This window comes from Gavia stellata, chromosome 14 (genome assembly GCF_030936135.1).
Source record: "Gavia stellata isolate bGavSte3 chromosome 14, bGavSte3.hap2, whole genome shotgun sequence".
Lineage (NCBI taxonomy): Eukaryota > Metazoa > Chordata > Aves > Gaviiformes > Gaviidae > Gavia > Gavia stellata.
Genome location: NC_082607.1, coordinates 882741 through 907886, shown reverse-complemented (window position 1 = coordinate 907886; position 25146 = coordinate 882741). Strand labels below are relative to the sequence as shown.

General features: G+C 58.9%; 1 protein-coding gene across 3 annotated transcripts in view; it reads right to left on the bottom strand.

Moving 5' to 3' along the window:
* The window catches only part of STARD8 (StAR related lipid transfer domain containing 8), a 61612-nt gene continuing 36466 nt past the window's right edge, over positions 1 to 25146 (bottom strand). For 2 of the 3 annotated variants that reach the window (XM_059824265.1, XM_059824263.1), the window contains exons 2-14: positions 15727 to 15798; positions 13050 to 13131; positions 9968 to 10031; positions 7643 to 9018; positions 6238 to 6411; positions 5567 to 5726; positions 5027 to 5225; positions 4656 to 4866; positions 4278 to 4392; positions 3706 to 3921; positions 3006 to 3223; positions 2638 to 2814; positions 1 to 1978 (exon numbers count right to left, since the gene is read on the bottom strand). In XM_059824265.1, the coding sequence (XP_059680248.1) occupies positions 1861 to 1978; positions 2638 to 2814; positions 3006 to 3223; positions 3706 to 3921; positions 4278 to 4392; positions 4656 to 4866; positions 5027 to 5225; positions 5567 to 5726; positions 6238 to 6411; positions 7643 to 9018; positions 9968 to 10024 (3021 nt within the window). In that variant the 5' untranslated portion in view covers positions 10025 to 10031; positions 13050 to 13131; positions 15727 to 15798 and the 3' untranslated portion in view covers positions 1 to 1860. Of the gene's footprint in view, positions 1979 to 2637; positions 2815 to 3005; positions 3224 to 3705; positions 3922 to 4277; positions 4393 to 4655; positions 4867 to 5026; positions 5226 to 5566; positions 5727 to 6237; positions 6412 to 7642; positions 9019 to 9967; positions 10032 to 13049; positions 13132 to 15726; positions 15799 to 17531; positions 17562 to 25146 lie in introns of those variants that run through there. The other variant, XM_059824264.1, reaches the window with a different exon arrangement.

The window sequence follows — 25146 nt, the reverse complement described above, 5'->3', positions numbered from 1 at the left end:
TATCGTTAGTACTTTATTAATTACACGGATGGGAAAAGCAGTCCCGGTCCAAGTCAAACAATCTGTTGCAGTTGCATACGATACAAAAGTCCCTTAAATACAAAACACACGTCTTTTAAGTGAATATCACCTGGCGCTGAGCTCTACCGCCAGAGTTATATATTAATATTCCAACTGTACAAGTATTTATAGATAGAAAAAAAGAAACATTTTAAAAAAATATTAGGAGAAAAATCACTCCCCCCAAATGTTAGTTATATTTTTATATATATATATATATATAAAAATATATATAAAAACACAGAATACAGGCTGGGTTGCTTTTTTTTCACCAAAAGAGAGACAGACAGGATGTGTTACGGCAAAACTGACACTGGGAATCATTCCCACGTGTGGGTCATGTTGCCTTCCAGTTGGAACGATGTCTTGTAACTTGTGTCCCTGCCTGAACAGAGAAACCAGGTCGGACCCTGGGTGCTGTTAGCTATGGCAGACAGTTTCTCCACACAAGAAAAGGGAGAGAGGGGAAGGGGAATGGATGTCTCTGTGGGGAGTCATGTTAGAGAGGCAGCTCCACACCCAGGAGGGGCACGGGCTCTGTCACCTCTGGCTGCCCAAAGAGGGGTGAATCCAGAATAACGCCACACCCCCACCACCCCACCTTACTGCAGAGGCCGGGACAGGACTGATCCTGGTCCAAGCAACTTAAAGGAAGCAGATGCTGTGCCGTGAGTTGGCATAAGCACAACCCTGCCCTGGCCAAAGCTTTCAGCCCAGAGCGCTGCTGCGGTGCTGGCAAGGCTGCTCTGCCCTCCTCCCCTCTCTGGGGCAGTGCAATGTGAACCGCAATAGCTGCAAGGAATTGGGAGCTGCAGTGCTGGCCATGTCCCTCCCTCCCTCAGTGCCTCCTCATAACCAGCCCTGTGGGGCATTGCCCCTTCCCAGCTTGTAGCCACCTCCAAGGGCAGCTGCTCTGGGGTTCTAGACATGTCCTGCACCCTCCAAATGAGGGGTAGTGTGGTTTCAAGGGATGGGCTGGGCTTGGAACATCGTCCATCCAGTCCCCACTGAAACCTAGTGCACAAAGAGAGGGATTTTAGCCGAGCAAGAGCAAGGCACAGGACTAAAGGGCTTTTTCTTCTTCTCCTATGAAATTCAGCACCAAAGGTAAGGGCAATAGGTTCCTTCTGCCACTCGACAGGGGCTGGCACTCCAGGCATAGCTAGATATCTAGGTGTAGCCCCACTCCTCCCAGAACAGCAGACTCCTCCACTACCAAACAGGTTCTCACAGTGACTCCCTGGCCATCCCCGCCGCGTGACACCACACACGGTCCACCCCTCGCTGCCCTCCCTTCACTTCCTGACACAGCGCTGTGACCTACGGACGCGGCACCGTCCTTCCCGCTCGCTTCTCCTGTGCCTCCGTGCCCTTCCACTTCACTCCATGCACCTTTGCCCCCACGGCCGCTCCCGGCTTGCACAGGGGACCCAGCTCAACCTGGGCCAGCTGCTTCCCAGCCCTGCCCACAGGCTGCCTTCCCCGGGGGGTCACCCCCAGAGACCCTCTCTCTCCCTCTGCTCACCAACCCCTTCTGCAGAGACCACGGGCTGCATGGCTTTGTCTCTGCAGACAACCTGCTGCGCAGCATGCTTCAGCAAGGAGTGGCTGAAGCAGCAGCAGGGACAGGGGGACAGGGAATGCCCAGCCCAGGGTAAAAGGATGCTTATAAATATGTGCCTGCGAGTGCGCCAGCCTCTGCCATGGCCAAGCTGCCTGCACCATGCTCCCCTCCGAGAGCCCCAGCCCGGATCCACCGGCAAGTCCACGTCAGATAGGACAGAGCATCTTCCTGCCGCCTCAGATCTTTGTCTCAGGGCCGTTGGGACTCAGGGCTGGGAAAGAGTCTCGGATCCTCGCCAGCTCCATGGCGCAGAGGTGGCCAAAGACCTTGTTGTACCACTCGGGAGATCGGCCCCTGGAGAAGGGAACAGGCAGGAGGAGGGTGAGCGGGCAGAAAAGACCCTGGCAGATGCCAAGGAGCAGCACGTCCCTTCTTGCTCCGGGACAGGCACTCAGCGTAGCTCCAGCTGCGATGGACTATGAGACGCTGAACAAGCACTACATGACAAAAAAGGGAACGTGCCTCCCCTCCTCCCCATCTCAGGCATGGGGCAAAATGGGGGATTATCTGTGACCCAGCCGGGCTTGCACCAGCCCAGAGTGACGACCTGACTGCCCCTTGCAGCAGCCCCATCCTTACACCACTACACCCCAGCGAGGAGAGCGCCAATGCCATGCTTCAGACCCACAGGGGACCCCGTGTTTTCTGCAGAAACTTTAAGGGATTTGCTGCCGCACGCAGAGCCACCGGAGGAACTGCCAGCACCATAAGACTGAGCTGGTGGCTCCTTTCCCAGTAACCATCTGGCAGGTAAAACCCGGCCCCAAACCAGCACCCCCTTCCCTTGGGGCAGGCAGGCACCATACTGCATGAGCTGCAGCCCTGCCCGCGCTGCCAGGCCAGGCAAGCAGAGGGATGAGCAGCTCCTGCGCCCCACCACTACCTGCTGCTCCATCAACCTCCCCCCCGGCTGATGCACCCGCTGATGCAGTAGCACCAAGGGCCCCTGTTACCTGAGGTCAGCTCTGCAGATGTGGGTCACTTTGGAGCGGCCCATGGCACTGGGCTCGATGAGGTACTGGGACATCAGCACGACGGCTTTGACGCCTCCCTCCACCGGCAGCTTGTCGTGCTCCACCGAGATGGAGATGAGGAGGCAGGCTCCCCGCGGCAGGTCCGTGTGCCAGCGCCTGCGGGACAGAGCAGCCCCGCTCAGCTCCCGTCCCTGCGCGCCCACCCCCGGGCACCCTCAGGGTCCGCATCGGGAGCAGGAGGTGGGGGAGCCTGCACAGCCCAGGGAGGAGCAGCCAGGACTTGGGGCCAGATGGGATCCACCAAAGCAAGACCAAACCCTCCCGCTCGGCTCCTTCCCTGCCCTCACCGGAGCACCACGCAGTCCCTGCGCGGGTGGGGTGCCATGCTGTCCGTGACGTAGTGGTAGACCTCCATGTTCTTGTCCAGGGCCTCCACCACTTTGCTCTGCAGCAGGTCCTCATCCCAGAGGTGACGTTCCCGAAGCACCCGGTGCAGCACTGTGGCAGGAGGGGCCTCGACCTCTGTGGAGACCTTCCACAAGCGCAGAGGGTGCCCGTCCCCAACCTGATGGGTGGAGCAAAGGGTCAGGCAGGCCGTCCTGCAGGACCCCCACACTGCTAACACCCCCCCACAAGCGGCTTTACCGATGGCTCCCATCACCGTGGAGCAGCACCATCACATCTGCTGGCTAGAAAGGGGATGGGATGGGATGGGATGGGATGGGATGGGATGGGATGGGATGGGATGGGATGGGATGGGATGGGATGGGATGGGTGCGGGCAGCCAGCTCCTCTGCTACCACCACCACAGTGGGCTCTCTGCTGGGACTGCTGGGCACAAAGCACCCTCCATCCCCGATCTTTCCATCTCTCAGCCCCAACTCTGCCTGGGGAAGGGGTTGCTGATCCCTCCTCGCCAAAGGGAACAAGCACCAAGGGGTTGTTAGCCAGTTGGCAGGTGCCAGCAGGACCCATGGCTCCCGACAGTCATGCCATACACATTTCCCCACGTGACCCCCAAGCCCCTCTCCACACAGTGGCATTTACCTTTTTGCAGGAGAGCTCCGTGTTCAGGGGTCCTGGGGTGTTCAGCCACCCCTTGAATTTCTCCGATGACTCTTTCAGCAAGTTCTGGACACTCTGCTCAAAGTAGGAGTGTAAATCCTTGCTTTCCCCCTGACACACAAAGTCAGCCAGGGGATGGGGGTAAGCATCTGCTGCCATATATGAGCTGCTCAGCTGGAGCAAGATGTCGTGGGAGACCTACAAGCCAAGAGCATACAGATCTTCAGAAAGTCAGAGGGATCCTATGTGGACTTTGTGACCGATCCTGGGCAGCTAGAAAACCACAACTCTTCATCCCACCAAGGAGCGGGGAAGGATGGACACAGCCTCCCTGGACATACGTCCTGCAGCTTTGCAACCTACAACACGACAAGACGTAGCTGGGCTTCACGCCCCGGGGCTGACCGACTGGCAGCAGCTGCCCCGCTGAAGGATGGACACCCTTATCTCACCCCACACTGGCTCCGCAGGACCAGCACCCCACCAGCGAGGTTGTATCTCCCACTGGCAGCGCCCGGGGAGGGCAATGCCAGGGACATGCCACAGCCACCCACCTGGAAGAGCTTCTTGCAGTCGGTGATCATGTGGGAGAGCCCCTGCGTTGCAGCCATGTTCTCGTTGAGGTCCTTCTGGTCGGGCTTCCCCATGGTGCCTCGCTTATGTATCACCCTGCGGAGGAGGAGGAGGAGGTATCGCTGGGACCAGGCGGGCATCCTGCCCGCCTCTAGCCCCCCATTGCTCTGCTTTGCATCACAGGGTGGGGGACCCCCATATTGCAAAGCAGAGCAATGGGGGGCTGTGTGAGAGCATGCACGTTCCCACCGTGCCTTGCTCCAGTTCAGTAACCTCCTCCCGGGATGGACAGGGAAGGGGCGATGGGGAGACAGGGGCTGCAGGAAGGCTGGGGAGGCCAGGGCTAGTCCAACCCTTACCTTGGCGAGGTGCTTTCCTTCTTGGACACGTTGAGGTGGAAGATGGAGGGGGCCAGGCACACTGCCAGGTTCCCAGCCGTCATCTGGTTCTCCTCCGCGGAGGCGATGTCGCTCAGGAAGTAGAGCAGGGTCTGCAGCACCTCCCGGTTCTCGTCCGGCATGAGAATAACGGCCGCCTGCACCGCCTGCAGCCGCTGCTCCTTCGACACAACTGCGAGCACGGGGCAAGCTGATGGTCAGCAGGTCCATCCCCACAGACCACCACCTGCTTCCACTGCCTCTGTCCGAATGAACAGAGAGATGCCTCCTCCCTGGGACACCCTGACATTCGTCCCCAGCCCTGGGGCGACCAGCCCCAGCCCAGCACTTACACTGGTAGATCTGCAGGAAGGTGTCCGTCAGCTTGCTGGTGAAGATGGGCTCCGGCAGGTCGCGGAAATACTGCTTCAGCAGGTCAGCCACGTCGTACGCCGACTGCCCGTCGTAGTTGACGTTGTCGGGGCTGGTTTCATTCATGTGCCGGAGCGCCTGAATACGGGACTTCACCCCTGACTTTCGGAAAATGCCAACCTGCCGGGGAAGAGAGGGTTGGTGCTCGAGTGCAGAGCAGGCACCAACCCGGCAAGCGCCCGGGTGGACTCCCGTGGGACAGGCCAGGAAAGCCCTTTCCTAAAGACCTCACTCCCCTGCAACCCAGGGGAGAAGCCTGAGTGAGGGATGGCCAAGGAGACACCGGTGGGTGTGGGGTTCTAACAGACAATCTTGCCCTCCCACTTCACCACAGCCAAGCACCACAAGAGGTGAACAAAAAGGACCCCTGAAGGCTAGGTTTTTTCCCCAAATCACAGCGCTGCTGCACAGCGGCAGGCTCGGAGCCGCCCCGCAGCCACGGACGGCAGTCGCGGCATCACCTGGTCCAGGCACTGGCTGCGGATGTAGCGCATTGCCTGCTGGATGCTCTGGGGCAGGGGCTGCCCCGTCCGCTGCACGTTGATGATGGGCGGCACCCCGAAGACCATCTTGTCCCGGTAGTCGGGGACTTTACTCCGTTTCATGAACTTGGGCACAGTCCTGTGGGGTGGGACAGACAGACATCAGTGCAACGAACGGCTCCCTCAGCACCACCTCGCAGAGGGGAGCAGGACCCCAAGTAACACACACATACGTGCACTTCTGCCATGTTTTGAATATAAGCAAGGCAGCATTCAAGCAGGAACTGCAGCACATTTTATTAAGCCAAAATGCTTTGATACTTGGCTACAAAAGGAAACCACTGTCCCCCTCTCTTATGTTGCTGCAGCATTTTTAACGCCCCACAAATACCTGCAGCCATCCTGGACGCAGATGATGCCAGGAGCCCAGGCGTCAGCCCCCGGCTCACGCCTGCAAGGCTGCCCACAGCCATGCACAGCAAAGCCAGCTTTTGTTTCAGCTTTTTCCCCTCCCTCTCCATCATCTTCACACACCGAAGCTGCCCCAGGCTGCAGAACCCCGGCTGGGAGTCAGTGCCCGGCACAGAGCAGAGCTGCAGCCTGCACCCACCATGGGAGCACCCTCCCGGTCCCCCTCCCCACTGGCTCACCATGTCCAGGCTTGCTTGTGGGGCACGGAGTACTTCTCCATGATGGCTGTGAGACGGAGCAGGGAGCACTTCTGGAGCAGGTTGAGCTGGGCAGAGGACTGGCGGTTGATCTCCAGGGAGGCAGAGTTCAGGCTGGGCCGGTGCGAGTTCTGGAAACTGTGCCAGCGCAGCTTTCTGCGGGGAAAGGCCGGCGGTGGCAGAGCTGGAGACACCGGGGAAGGGCCTTTCTCTCCCCACAGCACCCACTGCTTTGGGGGAAGGTGCGGGCACAGCAGCAGCCGGGCTGAGCCCAGGGATCCCAGCGCCTGCCCCAGTGCTGCGAGTGCTGCTTCCTCCCCCTGGGTGCTCACAAACCCAGTGCGAGAAGGTGGCAGGGAGAGCACGAGAGATGTTTTCCCTTGCCTCAAAGGACTGCTCCCTCCCCCAGGTTCCCCTGAAACAACCAGCATCCTCTCCTCTTGCACCTCAGGCTCGCTGCACCTGCCCCAGCACCCAAGGGCTGTGCTGGGCTACAACCCCGCCAGGAGACCTGGGGAGAGCTCGGATGCTCAGGGTGACACATGCCTGCAGGACCACCACACAGAGCAATGCTATGTCAAAGGGGACATCTCCAACACCCACTTTCTCAAGAAGAAAAGACACCCCAAGGAGGTAGTGCTCCCTTGGGAGACTGCTAAAACCCCTCCCAAATCCGTGCTGCTCCAGGAATTCTCCTGCCCAGCTGCCCCGGTGCATCCCCAAGCCTAGAAGTGACATTCACAGCTAATGAAAAAACCACCCCTCTTTATCCCCCCCATTCCTGCCTGCAGACACATCACTCTCCAGCGTCAGCCTAGCAGAGACTAGAAAAGCCACAGAATTCAGCAACGGCTGGAGTTTTCTTAGGAAAAGCACAAGGGAGCACTAGCACATTGGAAGCAAGTGCCTCCTTCGTTTAGACCTGTTACTAGTAAATAAAAAACCATTTAATTCTGGGTCTGTGCAGGCAGGGAGGTCGCAGCCTGTACACAACAGGCAGCAGCAGCAGGCAGCAGGGCTGGCAGCCGTGGCTTGCAGCCACCAGAGCGCACCAGCGACCCGCGCTGCGCTCCCCCTGCCCGCACCGCACCACGGTGCTGGTCCACCAGCATCCCCCTCCCTCCACCCCGCTTCTGCCAGGAGGGAAAGGGTGACAATGTCGAGCCAGGGCTTGCGGGGCACCGGCCAGCACCCCTCGAGGAACGGCTCTGGTGCTGCTGCCCCCGAGCCATGGGCTGTGCACCCCTGCTGCAGAAGCACCCGTGGGATGGGGGACGGGCTTGCAGCGGTCCCCTGGCCGGCAGCAGTCCGGCAGCTCCAGGACTGAGCCCTTCCCAGGGATGGCGGAGGAGAGGAGGACGCAACCCCAGCCCCAGCCCACGCTTACCTGCAGGGCCTGGTGAGCGATGCTCCCACCCCTGAGTCCCGGCGCTCCCGCATCTCGATCTCTTCGGCCTCATTGAGGGAGTTGCCCGTGCTGTCAAAGTCGCTGGCAGAGGTGCCAACATCCGACATGGACCGCTCTTCAAAGTGCAGGTTGGAGGGTTCCCCTCCCGAGTCCGACTCCTCCTCCTCATCCTCCTCCTCCTCGCCCCCTTCCTCCCCAGCCAGGTCGGGGGAGATGGCTTTATACCAGAGCTCCACCTTCTGCTGCAGCCCCCACATGTGCTGCAGTATGTCGTCGAGGTTCTCATAGGTCACCTCCCCGTCCTCCTTGCAGAAATCCTCGCTGCTGCCGAACTCCGGCACGTTGTCGTACACGCTGACCCGGCTGCCCAGGTTGCTGCAGGAGCCCCGCCGGCGGCGGCAGGCGAAGCCCCGTGGGGAAGACGATCCCTCCACGCTGCTGCTGCTGCCGCCCCCGCCGCCCCCCACCAGCCCGACGGGTGCGTTCCCCGATTTCCAGTGGGTCAGGGAGCTGCTGCCCAAGGGACACAAGCTCTCAATGGAGAGGGATTTGGGGAAGGTGCCCGGCTTGTGGTCCCGGGGGACGTAGACCAAGCAATCCCTCCGGCGCACTTGCCGGTGCTGGCACTCTCCAGCAGCCCAGTCGCCTCTGGCTGTCACAGCCGTTTCATAGTCCTCCAGGTAGACTCCACTGCATTTCGAATCAGAGCTCACCTTGCTCCCGCCTGAGCCTAGCAAGCGGTTAGTCCTGTACGATACCGAGAAGTGTTTTTTGCCATGGAAAGAGGCAGGTACCCCTCTTTTAGGGGAGTTGGCCTTGGTGGCTGCAAGATCCCCATTAGTCTTCAGGGAGCCCCGTCCTGGTGTAGCTGTGATGCTGCCGTGCGGGGCCACCTTCTCATCTGGTCCGGCTTTCTCTTTGTCCTTCCTTCGGAGGGACTCGATCCTCTTCAGGAAGCTGCGAGTCCGTCGCTTCTTCGGCTTCTCCTTGGAGCCCTCGCCGCGGCTCAAGGGCTGCTCCGGCAAGGAGTGCTCACTCAAGCTGCGGCTGGAAGCAGCGATGGCGGCATCGGTGTGGATGGGGGACGGGGGGTCAGGTGGCGCGGCCCCGACGCCCAACATGCCACCTGTGCTGCCGGTGCTGCCGCTGCTGTGCAGGGACACGGCCTCCGGGTTGGTGCTGAGGTCCGTGAGGACGCTCTCACGGCTGGACGCCAGCCGCATGGTGGAGGTCAGGACTTCGGAGCCCTGGGACAGGACGTCGACGGACCCCACCCGTGACCACCTCTTGCTGTCCCTCTGAAAAGCCCACCGGTCGCTGATGGCGCAGAGGTCATCCTCCTCGGAGTCTTCATTCTGCAGGAGGTCGACAACAGGGGACAAGCAATCAGTCAGAGTCACAGAGGGTCAGCGCGTCCCCCTGCCCCGCTCCCCTGGGACAAGCACCCCAGCGGAGGGCACAGTCCACAGCACGGCTCCTTAAACCCACTCTGGGCCCCTTTGGCAACAGAGGGCTCCAGGAGCCTCCAGGCATCATTTTGCTATGCCCAAGGGCCATACTGCGCTGGGAAAGGGAAGGTGCTGCGTCCAGGCTGCCTCTGGAGAGCTCACAGGCAGTCAGGACATCCCCGCGGAGCCTCCCTGCAAATCCCCGGCCACACACAGCAGCGCAGCGAGGGATGCAGGGCAGCATCCCTTCCCAAGCCAAAATAAGGGCAGTCAGAAGAAGCAGGGATACACCCAGGTAGTGATTTCCATATGCCAAACACCAAGCTGGTGTGCATTTTAAACATATTATTCATTAAGGGAAATATAAAAGGTTTTGTTATTAATATGCCGATACTAACTGCGTTTTGTGACACACAGGCTGGTTCCACCTGTCCCTCCGGGGTCAGGCTTCCTCCTGGAGACGTGCTGCCGGCGGGTCTCGGAGCCTGCCTCAGCAGAGACCCCGAGGGTGCTGCTGCAGGTTGCAGGCACACAGCCCTGCGCAGACCACCACGGCTGTCCCAGCACGGGTGAAACAACTCCCACGGTTTGACTGCCACTGCCAGAGACTCGGAGGGGTGCAGGGGCACAGGGCAAACGCAGGCGCCCGCTAATTCAGCCGGGCACGTCTGGGGCCGTGTCCGTCTGGGAGGCAGTGAAACAAATGAACAGCAGCGCTGGGTGCTGCTCTGTGCCCAGGGGCAGGACTGGAGCACAGCAGTGATATTACTGAACACGGGACTGCTGCCCCACCAGTGCGCACACGTTCCCCCGCGCCCCTCAGCCCCTCGCCTGCCCTTGAACGCCCAGGACGTACCTGTTTACGCTGAAAGTGGACTTCCAGCTTCATGGAGGCACACGTGTTCAGGGTCATCAGCCTCCTGCAAGAAACCAAGAGAGGCTTCACTGCGGTCCTGGCCCCTGCGGGGGCCGCGGTGCTGGCTTTTTCTTTTTCCTCTGTTTCTGTCTTAGAGCCCTCATTGTTCGCTGTCACCTGTCACCCAGCAGCTGCGGCTCGAGGGATCAGAGGGACACGCAGAGCCTGGCGCAGCTCCAAGCCCGCTCCCGGGGGAGCGCAGCGCCCCAAGCTGCACCCCTGCCCCCAGAGCTCTGCAGGCACCCCGTGCCTCCGCCACCCGCCCGGGCACCCAGTCACATGCGCCTTGGGTGTCACAGCCAAGGGGTGAAACCGCTCGAGCGCACGAGCAGCACAAGCCCTTGGTTATGCGCCAGCAGGGATTTTGCAAGCGTAGCCATCGGAGCGGCACTCCGCTCCCTCCGCGCAGGCACCGGGATGTTCTGGCCGTGCCTAAATGCCTGCAGCCACCCCAGCGCCCCGCGTTTGCTCTCCCACAACCGCAGCATCAAAGGACACCTGCCTCCCACCGCTTGCGGCACCCCTATGCCGCAGGGGCCACGCGGGTGCCGGCCGCCTCTCAGGCAGCGTTTGCCGGGCGTCCCAGCTCCCTCCGCATGCTGAGGGTTTGCCTTGGCTGTGAGCTGGCCCCACCGACAGCTGCGGGGGGCAGCCGTGACCCCCACCCCGCTGCCTGCGGAGGAGCAGCCCAGCCCCGAGGGCTGCCGGGGGCATTTCTGCTATTTCCGAGGGCAAACCTCCTGCGGGCTTGGGGAGACCCGTTCCCTCAAGCACAGTTGCCAGGAGCCCTCGGAGCAGGGCTGGCCCCTGGCCTGGCCCTTCACCCTTCTATAGCCTACAGCTTCAAGTCCCGCGGCTTTTTCTTTACACAAGTGAATGAATCTCCAGTTAATTCACTCTAATTAGCACCTTCATGAATGCTACGACAAGCACTGTTGTTCCAGCATGCAAATACCGTGTCTGCACAGCCAAAAAACAAACCTCAGGGACATTTTACCAAAAATCTGACTAATGCCCCTCTTGCAATCCCACTGAAGCCCCCCAACCAAGAGCATGGTCCTGCAGTGCATCCTGCGGCAGGATTAAATGCATGAAGTCTGGCAGAGGGAGCAAGATGGGAGCACATGTGTGCTAGGGGGGAAGAGTACACGTCAAGGGGATTCATTTTCTTGGAAGAGCTGCATATTCCAGTGTCCTTCTAGACCTTTTTCTTAGCCAAATGCTGCAAGGGGCCACCTCAGGGACCCCAGAGACAGCTCGAGGCACCGGGGACATTCCTGCTCCACGTGGCCCACCCAGCTGCACTGGTCCCGCGAGCCGGCAGGGATGACCTGCTCCAGGTTATTAGAGCAAAACAATTTCAGAAGCCCCTGCGGCTGGCCAGGCCACGACAAAAGGACCCAAAAGCTCAGACAGGGCAGGACGGTCAGAGACTTCTCGTCACCTCCCGCTTCGCTGCCACCACCAGCAGGGAAAACCAGGAGCTCACCGAGCACCTGGGAATCGGCGCAGGGGATCCCCTCCTGCCCGGCACAGCAGCCTCTCTGTTGGGAAAACAAATAAGTAACAGGCCATTTTCCCATCCTTCTCTGTTCTGGTCAGCAGCAGTGTGTGTGGGAGGGACAGCGAGAGGCAGGGCTCATTTCTCGGCGTGGAGTCAGCGCGGGGGCACGGGCACGATGATGTGGCCCCAAAAGCCAAGGCAGGGCTGAGTCACTGCCCACCAGTGCGACACACAGCCTCTCTGGACAGACAGATTGTTTGGACAGACAGACACTGGGGCGGGAGGAGGGGGTCCCTCCTTTTGGGTGTTAGCTCTTGCTGACGCTGGCAGCGCTGGGAGAGTTCCCCCCCGAAACACACGCTGCCTCCCTGCAGCAACACACCCAGCGGCATCTCCCGGAGCTATTTTCAGCCCTGCTGCTGCAAGGAGTAGCGTGTCCTGATGGAAAATATACGGCAGGGCTGCGTTGCCAGGCACCGGGATGACTAACGTCACACGAAGCCAGCGAGCACTTGTGAACGCAGGAATCCTTGGTTGGAGCAGCCACCAGAGCGGCTGTTCCGGGGAAGAGGAGGGACCCACCAGCACAGACTTCACCTGTGCAAAGCAAATCACAGTGCGACCCGACAGCTCCCAAACCACCGCTGTGAGCACCCGCAGCACCTAACGACCCGTGCGATGTGCTAATTAGCAGTGTGCAACTTCCACGGAGCCCCTCGCACTGCACCAATGCTCAGCAAATCCCTCGCTGCGTGTTTTCTCTCTTTTGCAGACAGCACGCGCCTGACGGCCGAGTGAAACTCTGTCCGCAGACACGATTTCATCCACAGGCACTTTGACCTGAATCTGCCTTATGCCAACAGCCGAGCAAGACCCCTTCACTCTGATGCAGAGATGTGGTTTCCAAACTCCATTTCGTCCTCAGAGATGTTATGAAGCATCCTTGCAAAATAAAGCTACATAAAAAACACGCTGGGCAGACACGGCTCCCTCCCCGGGGGACCACAGCCCGCAAGGAGCCACCCAGGGCAGCCGGCGGTGGAAGGGGAGAGCGTGGGCTGCGGGGCAGCAGAACTGGGTCTCTCTTTGCACCTCTGCTCAGTTCGAGAGCTCAGCTCTGACTGATCTATTTTTAATCGAGCTCTACAGGCCAGAGTTACCCAAGCTTGAAATTAAAACATAGTGCGAAAGTCACACAAAGAGGACAATTATTCCCGGGAAATGTTTCTGTTCTCCAGGAGCTCTGTATGTTCAAACCAAAAATGCTATCGTTTCCCGGCACCATCCAACAATGCCTTCCAATTTGAAAGACTAAGGCATCCAAACTCCTCATTGCAGAGGGAGCGACAGCGCCTGAGCGGGCTCTGAGTCGCAGCTGGGGTGCAAGGCAGGCACCCCACAGCACCCACCGCCCCGCCGGCCCCAGGGATGGGGCAGCTGCCCTGAGCCCTCGCCTGGGGCATGTCCTGGCGCTGGGTCCGCTGCCTGCAGCCGTGAAGGGGTGTGAGGGAGCGTTACCTGCACAGGGATTTGAGGGAGTCCTGGTCCAGGAAGCTGTGGTCCTTCTTCACAGCACCGATGTCCAGAGGGAACAACGAGTCTGGGGAGGAAAGCGAGAGGAAAAATCAGTGGCTGCTTCTGAGCCAGCCAGTCCATCAGGCACAAGGGCCAGTGGTGAGCGTGGGAGGAGGGAGATGCTATGAGGAGCGAGAGGTGGAGAGATGCCAAGGATGGAGAGCTGGGGAAGCGGGAGAGCAGCGGAGCAGAAAGGCGTGGGAGGCTTCTGGGCCAGGAGTACCAGTCAGAAGAAGGCGGGAAGGCTGGAGCATCGCATTGCCAAGGGAGCCACCACCTGTGACAGCCGTGGCTGCGGGAGGGGAACCTACAGAGAGGGACTGTCTCGCTGAACCAGCCGGGAGGCAGCTCTCCGCAGGCAGCACTCGACCTGGGCTCCCGGCAGCAGTTCCTCCTAAGGGATCACTTTTTGCATCCCTGCCAGCAGTGCCAGGAGGCAGCCAGCAAAGAACAAGAGCAAGACACAGAGAGGGCTGGCACAGAGGGGCTGGGGGTGCCATGGTGGTGAGGGCAAACCAAATGCAGAGGTGGGAAGAATGAGCCAGGCAGAGGAGAGGGGTGGAAATAAGCCCCACCAGGCCAGGAGCCAGCAGCCCAGATGGTGAGAGGGGATCAGTGTCACGCAGCAGATACCCTTCGCCTCCTTCTTAGACCGCTTCCCCCTCACAGGACAACCAACCCGGTCACTGCACCGGGGACCTTGGCATGCCTGGGGCAGTTAAAGCCCACAGGAAAGGCTCCTGCTGGGCTGGGGTGCTATCCTGGCTTTAGCACTCGGCAAGAGGAGCTGATTCAGAAATAAACACCAGCCCTTCACAGCGCTTTCAAACGCCCATGCAGGTACCCCTGCGCAGCTCTGATCCCAGCTAAGCACATCTGGAGCCTGGGCTGCCCCTCCTCGGGGATGCTGGCTGCGCACACTGCAGGGGGCATGAGGACCCCCTCGGCTTCTCCCCTCGGCACCTCATGGTGGGTTTGGAAAGTAGCCACCTCCCTAACACTGCCCAGGAGTCATCTTGGTGCCCCATAAAGCACTACATTACACGTGCATTGATTGCTCATCAATGACTCCCTTCTCCCACTGATCCCCCAGGGTCAAGAAAGCCTCTCCGCTCCCTGGGGAGAGCTTAAAGCTGCTAAGAGGTCTCCCAGGGGCAAGAAAGCTCAACCAGTATGGTGGTACAGTAGATCTAGCATCTCATTCAATCCCCACGCACGCCTCAAAGGCCACGGGTCAGGTCTTCACAGGCAGATACGCTTGCTGGCCTCAGGGCAGTAGCTGGAGGACCTCCCAGAGGCGGTACATGCCCAGGGTCTTTGGGCAGTGGTCTTTCCAGGTAAGTTAGGTGAGGGCAGCAAGGTGCCCAAGGGCCTCCGTCCAGTTCCCTGCTCATTTCTGTGCACTCGGAGACAGCTCTGCTGGGACCAGCTCCGTAGGACCTGGACCACTAACCACAAGTGTCTAAGCCCGGCTGTTAATGAAGCTATCGAGTGCAATTACCAAGGGGACGCTTAGCCCTGCCAGCTGGGGAGAAAAACAGAATGAAACACTCGGAGGATGTGGAAAGTTTTGCTCAGAGAGGCTGGGAAAAGGGTCAGTTTATTCATAGACTCTAGCACCCAGCACCCGCTCCTCGCCACCCCGGGCTGTAAGCGCTGCTCGGGGCCGACACCTGGGGCTGCGTCTCCCCTGCAGGAATCCGGCCAGTCCTTGCACGTGGCCTTGCTAGGAGCCTGCCCCCTAAAATAGAAACCAGAGGCAAACAGGCAGCCTGTAAAGCCATCACCCGGGGGGCAAGAGCGTGGCTCCCGTGCACGTGTTGCGGGGGGCAGTGGAAGTGCCCGGCCAAACAATAGCCATCGCTGCAGCCCACCGGAGACCCGGCTTCCCGCTATTGTCCCGGCCAGCTGGGGCCGGCTGCAGCCACCGCTGCTCAGCACCAGTCCCGCCATGGGTTTGAAGTAAACACAGCTGAGCCGGAGCGAGACCCACCACCACAGTCACCCTGCAAACCCCCCGTGGGTGCGTGGCAGAGGAGGCGGGAGTGGGTCCATTGGGGGGTCTGCCCATCCCCTGCACCCCGGGAGCTGCGCAGCGCGGGGACCCGGTCCGCCCCGGGCACAGCTTGCTGCGTACTCAGAAAGCACAGACCTTGCTGCCAAATAGCATATTGGGGCAGGGCAGGAGCCCGCAGGACGTGTCAGCGGGGAGGGAGGGAGGAAACGCTCGCTCTCCACATTACCTACGTTGGCTGCCTCTGCGCTCCCACCCACTGCAAACACTCACTGAACTACTCAAGAGCCGACGGCTCTCCAAAGGCTGCCTGCCCTTGGCCAGAGCAGCCGCCCTGGGGACTCCTCGCAGCCCTGCCTGAAGGGGAAAAGTTCAGGAATGCAGAAAAGTTAATGGCATGGCTGGCTCTCCAGGCCACGGCCAAGTCCAAGGGCTTAAAGTTTTAACACACAATCATGTAATTAGTAAACAATCCTCTCCGTCCTCTCCTCTCCCCAGAGCTTTGTGAGCTCTCCCTGCAGCCACCTTTGGTATTTGGTTGAGACACGGGATATGAGACCAGGTACAGGGCAGGGACCGGGATCAGCAGGAGGAAGCAGCTCTCACCTTCGTAAAGCTGGGCATACTGAGGGAATCCCGCCGCTCGCAGCCAGTCGCAAGCTTTCTTGGCTTCGATTTCTGAAAGAAAGCAAAGAACCAGCCTGAGCATCCCACCCGGCAGCAGCGATGCTCCCCGCAGCGGCAGCCCGCTCCCCCCCAGCTCCCGCAGTGGGAGCACTCCAGCAGCGCCCGAGCCCGTGTTTTATGTGCAGAAAGCAGAGGAAATGACCGGCTGCAGAAACCCGGGGAGCCCGGGGGTGTGCTGGTGGGCAGCGACGCCCGTGTGCCGAGGGGGTCTCTGCCCAAGGCAGCAGAAACTGCTCGGCTTTAGCCTCTCCGCTAGCACAAGGCGAAGAGGAGGAGGTAACAGGAATGATAGGGCCACAAGATACAATCTTAACCTCCCGATGAAACGTTTCATTTCTGAACCCACCAAACCAAATACAGTACTTTGCCAGGCAAGACAGGAAGATATTTATTTTTAATAATTAGTTCAGAGCTCATCAAAGCTTAGGGCTGGTCACTTTTGCAAACATCCTCCAGAAAAGCCTTCCAAAGAAACCTTTCCCTCTCCTTCCTCCTTCCCACCACCCCAGACCACCCCACCTCTTCTTTCAAGCTGGCGTTCATCCTGGCAGGCACCAACACCCTGATGGTTTTCTACACCCCCCTGCCTGGCAGGTTCCCATCCCTCACACATGGTTCAACTATTGCCTGGATGACCCCATCCAAGGGCCAGCACTGTTTTCTGGGAAATTTCTCAAATTTACAGAACTTGGGGGAAAAGAGCCCAAAGCTCGCACAGCCAAAGCAAGCTGCTGCCTGGTGTCAGCAGTCCGTCGGTCTGCTGAGATTTATACTTCTGAGTTTGACAAACATTTGACCTCAAGTGTAGAAAATGTGACAGCAGTTTCAGGGTCTCACCCGTCCCTCTCGGAGGCACCACCCAGCACAGACTGGACTGAAGCCAGATCCACCCAGACCGGACTGCAGTGAAACACCCCAATTTCATCACCATCCATCAACAGCCTCAGCTGAGAGCTCTGGCTGCATTTCCAATTACAAAGTTACAGCACAGGGAAAAAAAAAAAGCTCAAAACAAGCAGTTCAGTTAAGGACGGGACCAAGCCAAAACCCTGGACCCAAATACTTCAAGAAGTTTTGGGAAGAAGTTTTGGAAGAAGCATCTGCATCTGGGTCCAAACGGTGCAGCTGTGCTTAACCGTGCCATGAGCCCAGCCGAAATCCTGGGGCTGACCCCTCCCACCCTCGACAGAGCTCAAAACCAGTAACTCCAGCGGAGAGCCAACCCTGGAGCCTGACCAGGTCATCCCAGTCCCCATGGACCACCGCATCCCTCCCGCGCACCCCAGCACCTCTGCAGGGGAAGGCGCCTTGCAACTGTCCAGCCGGGAGGGCACCAAGAGCTATGGTCCATGTGAACGGTCTTCGGTCATGACAGCTCCGGAGAGCAGATCCCTCCTGCATCCGCAGGGCGGGTAGGGCCCAAGGATGGGCATTTCCCACAGCCCCCCGGCCACTGGACCTGCCAGAACCCCCTCCTGCTCCTGCTCTGCTCTTCCTTCACTCACAATGGAGTTGCTGGCCCTGAGGCCATCACAGCCAGAGACTGCAGCTCAGGGTGCCCCCAGCCAGGAACAGAAACACCAACCTCTCAACCCACTACTGCCCCATGACATCCTGACCCCCCATTGCCCACTGCCCCCAGGGAGGGATGGGTCCGGCATCTCCCCCCAGAGAGGACAGGGGAGGCAAGGGCAGCCAGAAGCAGAGCCGCGTGCTGAACTTACCCCTGACGGCGGAGGGGCTGAACTGGTAGAAGAGCATGGCCGGGGCGCCGATCGGCACCGCTCAGCCGTCCGGGTGGCCAGGGGATGCGCAGGAGCCGTCTGACACCCAGCGTGGCTGTGGCCGCCCCGCCGTGGGGAGCAGCCGGGGCCAGGGCTGCAGCAGGATGCTCTCACGCAGGACTGAGCTCGGCTGCCCATGGCCCCGGTGGAAACGAGGAGTCAGAGCACGACATTTCCTTCCCCTCTGCTGCCTCCTCCCAGCGCAAGGGCTGCCGGGGGGGTTGAGGGGGAGCACACCTCTCCTTGCCGCATTTTGGAGCTGGGTCCCAGGCTTTGCCCTCTGCAGCAAGTCCTGCATCCCCCCCGGAGCCCCACGCAGCAGGAGCAAGCCCACCAAGGATAGGGGGGCTCTGCCCATCCCGGGCGGGAGCCCTCCCCACGCTGAGGCACTGGCACAGAAAAGGTTTCCAAGTGTCCCTGTCCCAGCCCGAGCCGGCGGCCAGCTTCCTCCTCCCGCCCACCCTTCCCACAGACATGCTTTCCCAGGGAAGCGCAGGAAAGGACGGGCAGGCAAACACTCCTGCCAAACACACAGGCGGGTGGTGAACTGCTCGCGGCAGGCATGGCTGCGGCGGCAGCACCAGGGCCACGGTCGGACACTGTGCGTCGGTCACCCATTGCAAGCCCTCCCCGGGAGGCTTCACTGCCAGGGCAAGGTGATGTGGGACCAAACCCTGCACCCGACAGCACAAGCGCCTGTCTGCAGCCTCTGCTGGAAATCCAGCCCGAGCCCCCGGGGGATGCTGCCTGGAGACCCTCCGCTGCCTCAAGCTGGGCAGAACCACGCTGGGCAGAGAAGCCATGAGCAGCAGCGATGGAGAGGGGTTTCCAACGCGGCTGCGTCTCCAGAGGTGCAGATTCTCTTATGTCTGATAACGGTTCATCACACACTACACCCACGCCTCAGCAGGGCTGGGAAGAGGGTCTTGTTGCCTCCGCTGGTCAGCAAACGATTTTCAAAAGCTTGTAGCAACTTAATATCTTTGTGATCCGTAGTTTAAATGTGGCGGCAATGATCCCATTCAAGTTGTATTGCGGGAGGACCAGGCATGCCAACACCGGCAGACAGGCACATAAACACACACAGAGCCCGCGCTTCCGTAAGAAACAAGAGGGTAAATCCCACGAAGCCACCTTCCCACCACACACCAAACCCAACCTCGGAGGAGCCCAAACACGGCTCCTCACACCCGGGGCACCCGCTGCCACAGAGCCGGTCGGCAATGGTGTGAGTGGCGCATGCAGGGAAACCAGCACCAACGCACTCGCTGGAAAAAGCTCCCGACGGTGCACAGTCCCTACGAGCCACCAGAGAATCCCCTCCAGGCAAAGCCTCTGTCCTTCTCTGGCAGCTGCTGAAGCTGGATGGCATTTCCCAAGGAAAAAAGCATCCACAGCCACTCTCCCCATCTCCTGTACCCAACAAGGGGCTATGGCCCAAGTGCCAGCGGGGTCCCTCAGAAATGCCCCGAGGGGGTCCGGTGGGGCCAGATCCACCAGCTTGGCTGGTGCAAAGCGACCGGGGGATGAAGGGCACTGCAGGCAGGTGTTCCCCCACACAGACCGGCAACTCGGACCCCCAGCACCTCCCAGAATGCTGGGACAAGGGGCAGAGCAAAAACACAGAAAGAGAAGAGTGTCTCATTTCGCTAGTGAAAGTGGAAGAAAAGGATGAAAACCAACATGAAAGTGGAAAAAAAGGACAAAATTCCCCCAATCATCTTCCAGCACAGTCACCGCACCATGGCGTTTCCCCGGACATAACCTGCCGGTGAGGGAGCACTGAGACCCGTGCTGGGTCCATGGTGGCTCCAACAGGAACGGCTCCTGGCCATGGGATGTTTGGAGCCTGACATCTCTCCCTCAAGTGCTTTTGGGGCTACAGCTACCCCACCCCTGACCTGGCATGGGCATGCACGGGGAAAAGCCTGGGAGATGCAATAAAAGCTCTAACACGAGCGAGCAGGAACACCGGAGGCCAACGTAATTACAGGCAGGAAAGCCACTTCCCAGAACCCTGGCTCTGCACTTTCACTTTAAAAATCAAAAATAAAAAACGAGAAGTCACACCCCAGGTTCCCAGCTTCTCACAGCAAGTTTCCAAATTCCCCATAAAAAGTCCCACACAGCCAATTAGTGCGTGAAAAGAAAACCACATCATAAAATTGCCCATACGTTACCTAATGGAAAGCCGTGAAATCAGCTGCCTGGCAGATGCGGGCGGGAGCTCCGAGCCTCCGGCTGTCACACTCCAGCACTAGCAGGGGGAATGCTCTTTTTTCTTTTCTTTTTGGTGTGTTTTCTTTCCATCCCGCCTTAAAATAAACTGTCGCCTACAACAGTGACTATGCAGAAGTAGAGCTCAGCTTCCCTTCCCAGACTGTAAACAAGTACTTGCCCAATTTTTACAGAAATGACAGAAAATCCTGACACACCTCCAAAAACAGGCGTATGTGCCTTCACTGCTTGAAAAAGTGAGGAGCTGAAACAAGTTTCCCATGGGAAAAGCGTATCCTACTGCTGCTGAAGGTACTGGGGCCGGGGCATTGCCAGCCTATGTGAGGTTAAAGACGAATTAACTCTGGCTGCGACGCCCAGCGCTGCGCTCACAGAAATCAGTGCCGCCCCTCTGAACCAAGCATCACTCAAACACATCCGAGGGCCAACTGCGCTCACAGAAATCAGTGCCGCCCCTCTGAACCAAGCATCACTCAAACACATCCGAGGGCCAATTCTGAACCCCTCCATGCTGACTGAAGGCACCTCTCCCCTTCCAGCGTGCTTAGGAGAGGTGCCCGGAGGAAGACCCCGCGCTGCCTCCCACGCCCTGCCGGGGCTGCGCTCCTGGCGCTGGACTCGCAGCCGGGGCTCGCTGCCCATGCCAACCTGGGCTTTTGGAGCAGGAGAGGCACGCTGAGTTTTATGCAGCCACGGGCATTCCCCGTCCACACACAGTTTGGCACTCAGCACCGATAAATACCAGTTATCTGTTTCCAGCCCGGCCAGCTCCCAGCACCATCCAGCAAACCGCAGAGATTTCAAAGCTGCCAGCACGGACAGGGCACGCAGATAGGAATGAGAAACGCGGTTGGATGCTCTCCCAGATGCAGCGGGTTTCCATAATTAACCTTCACACAGTAAATAGGTCTCACAAGTTTTGGGAACTGCTCCTTGCTACATCGCCAACGAGGAATTGTTCAAATGCCTCCACCACCTCCAGCCCCAAAATGCCCTGTCTGCTCCCAAGGGCATCGCTCCCCTGGGGACGGCACCACGCAGGGGAGTGATGGCACTGCGGGGCCACCGCCAGCCCGGCTGGTACCAGAGCCCACCGCCGCCCTGCTCGTGTCCCAGACAGCCCCTGCGTGGTGCAGATCAACGTGGGGGAAGTCTGGGGTCAAAATCGCTCCTGGAGGCAATGCAAGAAATTGCTGGCCAGCGTCCACGTGGGTGTCAGTAGCCGAGCACCGGCCGGTACAACCTGGGCAAGAAGCCCTCTGCCCACCTCCCTGCCCCATGGCAGGGAGACCAAAGCCGCTGGGTTTCCAGACCACCCTGTGCACCACCCTCAAAGGTCACCCCAAGCTCCTCCGCTGCCAGCTGCCCCCCAGCCACCGGCCAGGGGCCCTCCCTTCCTTCCCCATCGCCCCTGGGCAGTACCCGGCTTCGGCAGATGCTCACGGCCGTCGTGCCCAGCGCCCTGTGCCCCATACGGCAGCAAGGCTGGGAACCCCAGCTGGGCAGCAGCTCCTCAGTTAGGACAGTGGAGAGGAAGGAAGGGCCCTGGGACCTCGGACGACTTGCTGCTCTGTTTTCAAAGCAAAGTTTCCAAGTAACAAAAGAGGCTCCACTCCACGGGTGCCCCCAGCCCGGGGGCAGAGGTGGCTCCATGCGGGGTGTGCACGGAGCCTGCCCCAGGCAGCACTGCGGCAGCCATCCCGGGGAGCGCTCTGCCCCACGCCTTATCTCTGCCCCGCTCGCATCTCCGCTCAGCTCCAGGGTTGCATGCAACCACGGTTATCAACTGGATGCGACAGCTTTGGTTTCCTCTCCTGCAAACGAGCCTAACAGTAGTCTCGAGTCTGTTTTCTTCTGTTCCAAAGAAAGTCAAAACATGGCCCTAGGCACCCAAAGTGCCTTTAACCTTCTGCTTTGCAGTGCAGAATCACGACTATGAGACCACGGAGGGCAATGCCAGAGCTCGGCTCTGCACCACACCCAGCCAGAAAGCAGCTCCTCCCCTTGCAGGCTGGCACCTGAGACCAGAGCTGCATCCGACCTGCCCAGGGAACACCATCACTTCCACAAACATAACTTTGAGCAACTTAAATTCACGTTTGCAGCCTTTGCTGTCTTTAATAAAGATTGCCAGACAGCACTGAAGAAGCCACATCAGCCCCAAACGAATGAGGCTCCATCATACCTTTGGAAAATGCAAACGTGTTTGTTCCCTTCTTTACTTTAAGAAGCGGAGAAAACTTCTTCTCTCCTTTCAGCATTCACTCCTCTGGGACAACAAAGCCTAACGTTCACCTCCAGAGAAGCCAATGTTCGTCTTCTGCAGCAGCAAAGCATCTCTTCCTGTCCTGGGGTGTTATTTTAGACGCAACGGTTGAACAACTGACGTCCATGCTCAAGAGGCACGGGGTGCACCAGCTGCTGGAGGGAAGAAACCAGCTGGGCTGCTGGACACACCGTCCACTGAACATGGCCGCAGGATGCGGTGGGGTGGCAGAGACGGACTGACCTGGCTTTCCTTTGCAAGGCAGTGCTGCTCCTGCCCCTCACTAAGCAAGCCGGAGCAAGGAGGATGCGGCCAGTCCCCTGGAGCTGGTGGCTGCTCCTCGCCGCAGTTTCAGGTCACACGCAGCACGGCAGACTGGACAAAGGCAGATCTGTGTGTAAGCCAGGTGAGGCATTTGCTACCGGGGTGTCCCACAGGACATTATAGATGCCTGTTTCCCACAGGCTCCTCAGAGTCTTGCAGCACCTTTGGCCACCTCAGGACACCTCCTCCTGGCCCTCGGCTTCAGACTGCCCCTGGGAGCACAAGCACTGTGGTAGCTCAGGGGTTAAACACCCTGTGTTTAAGTGCTGCAGCTGCAGAGCAGATGTCTGGTAGGAACAAGGGGATGGAAAGGGCACGGATAGGAACAGAAACAAAGGGCCAGGAAGGTGAAGACCCTGATCCGTCCTCCTTGCCTCCCCCACCTGCATTTTTGCAGCTGCTCTGACCCCAGAGGAACAACAGACAGGGCAGGAACCCGTCCCCCTCTGCGCCCCGGGGAGTGCAGCAGCAAGCCCCCCTCGCACGGGAAGAGGGAGCCCAGCAGGAACCTCGGTTTCCATGTCTGAAGAAAGCAACGGCAAAGCAAGCTCAGGGGGGAGAGAGCCTCCGGCTCCGGCCCACCCCGTGCACCACCCCGAAAAGGTCCGTCAGCGCCAGCACAGCCGATGGCTTGCCTCTGCCTGTATCTAGACTTGGCTTGAAGGGTTACTGTCTTCTCTTTGGCACCAGTTACGTTACTCCCTTCCTGGGTTTCAGCCTGGTATTCATTCTGCGGAGCTGCCTGTACCTACACAAATGCACATCTGTGTGCATGGGACAGGGAGAAGCTTCCCAGTGAAAATAAGAGTTAGAAAGGTGCTTGCGTGGCTGAAGCACCCAGCAGGAACAAGTGATGCTGTAAGAGTGACCGCACTGCAGCAGCAAGGTCTGTCTGCAGGCCACTGCCCTTTACCCAGCAAAGAGCACCAAGAGCCTCCAGTACAACCCCGAACAGCTGAAAGAAAAAGATGGCACCCAACTGGCTGCAATGAAAAGGTAGAGCTTTGCCGGTCCACCCGCGTTCCCCCTTCCGCACGCTCGCACTCCAACAGCCCTGCGCCTGCAGCCAGCGAGCAACCGCTCATGGGGAAAAGGGCAGCCTGCCCCGTCCAGACACAATTACCATGTTCACAAAGAGCATTGAATATATGTTGGCATACGTATATGCATTTCTACTGTTCAGGTGGCGGTGGTGGCTGGGTGCTCTCATTGCTGCTATTGGAAACCCAGAAGAGAAACAAGATGAGAACAACTACTCAGATGATGAAGAAAACTAATCCGTCTTGCCCATCCTGTATCCCACCCTTTCTAAAATTGCACTGTTGTTTTCCTGTTGACCATCCCTCGGGCCTCACACGCACTTTGTTTGGACTAACGGACGCCGTCCCTCCGAGGGCAGCCAGCACTGCCATAGCTCCCCACCTGACCGCTTTGGTAGCGCCGGGACATGGCATCCATTGGATGCAGCAGGTACTGGCCATGACCGCACCTCCCTGACGAGGAGGAATCACGTCATGTGTTTCTACACATTGACAACAACAAGAGTCCATTTTTCGACTGCTTGGAAGAGCGTTAGACCCAGCACCGACAAAGCGGTGCACCCATCGCCTACTCCCGCCTCCAGCACGCTCTGAGGTTGACGTCCAGAGAGCCGCACCCCAGTGCTGCTGTTGCCACAGCTCTTACGCCGCATGCAGTGCGAGACCCAACACAAGCCATCGACGAAGGCCAAGGAAGGTCAAGGCAAAGGAACATGACAATAGTTTTGCTAAAAAGCCAGAACCAGCAGCAACTCTCGCCTTTGCAACGAGCTCCCAGCTCCGTGAGGCAGTGTCTGCAGCCGATGCACATTCACGTCTCCAGTCAATGGAACCTGCTGCAGTTTTTCTCTCACACTACCTGCTTAGGCGCTATCCTCAGCTCCTACTTTTAAATCCAGGCATTAAAAAATAATTACTTGCTTAATACATGAGGGAATTTCCTCCTACTTTTATGCATTTATTTACAATAAACTGTGCTACCAGAGGAACCCCACGGAGCACCACTCCCTCGTGGTATTTCTGCAGCTTTTTCCATGTTGTACAGAATTATAAACCCGTCCAGTTCCCAGCCGAGGAATGCATGGGCTCCTACAGCCCTCGGTGGGAGCCCTGCGAGCCCCTGGGGATGGTGAACCCAGAGCCAGAGCTGTCCCACCGGCCCAGCGGCTGCCCAAGCTGATGGCCAGGCACAGACATGTGTCCTCACAGGAAGAAATGGGCACTAAATTCTCAGCAAAGGCACAAAGGGTTGTTTATTGGCTCTCTTCTTCCCTTTTTAAAGGCTGCAATACAAAAATAAGCCAGAATCAAGTATTCCTCCAGCTCTGTGCAATAATCCGCCTCCTTTTTCTGCCTCACCAATCCCCTATTGCAGACTCCGAAGTGTGACTCCGAACTCATCTCCCCCCCCCGCCCGCCTGCAGCGCGCCCTTGACCAGCAGCCCACTGGCGTTGGCTTTGGTCAGACTCTACCTACTGGTCCCTGCATCTGCCGCTGGTCTGCAGGGAGCTGTGCGAGCAAAGGCGCTCAGCTCTTCTGCACAGACGCCTGCACATGCTAATCGTGAAACTTGTGAAAATCTCATCCCACGTCAGAAAGACCTCTGCAAAATTCAGGTTTTTATCACCACAAAGTCCTGCATGTGCAGATTACTGCAATACCTCTCCTCAGCCTGCAAACAGCACG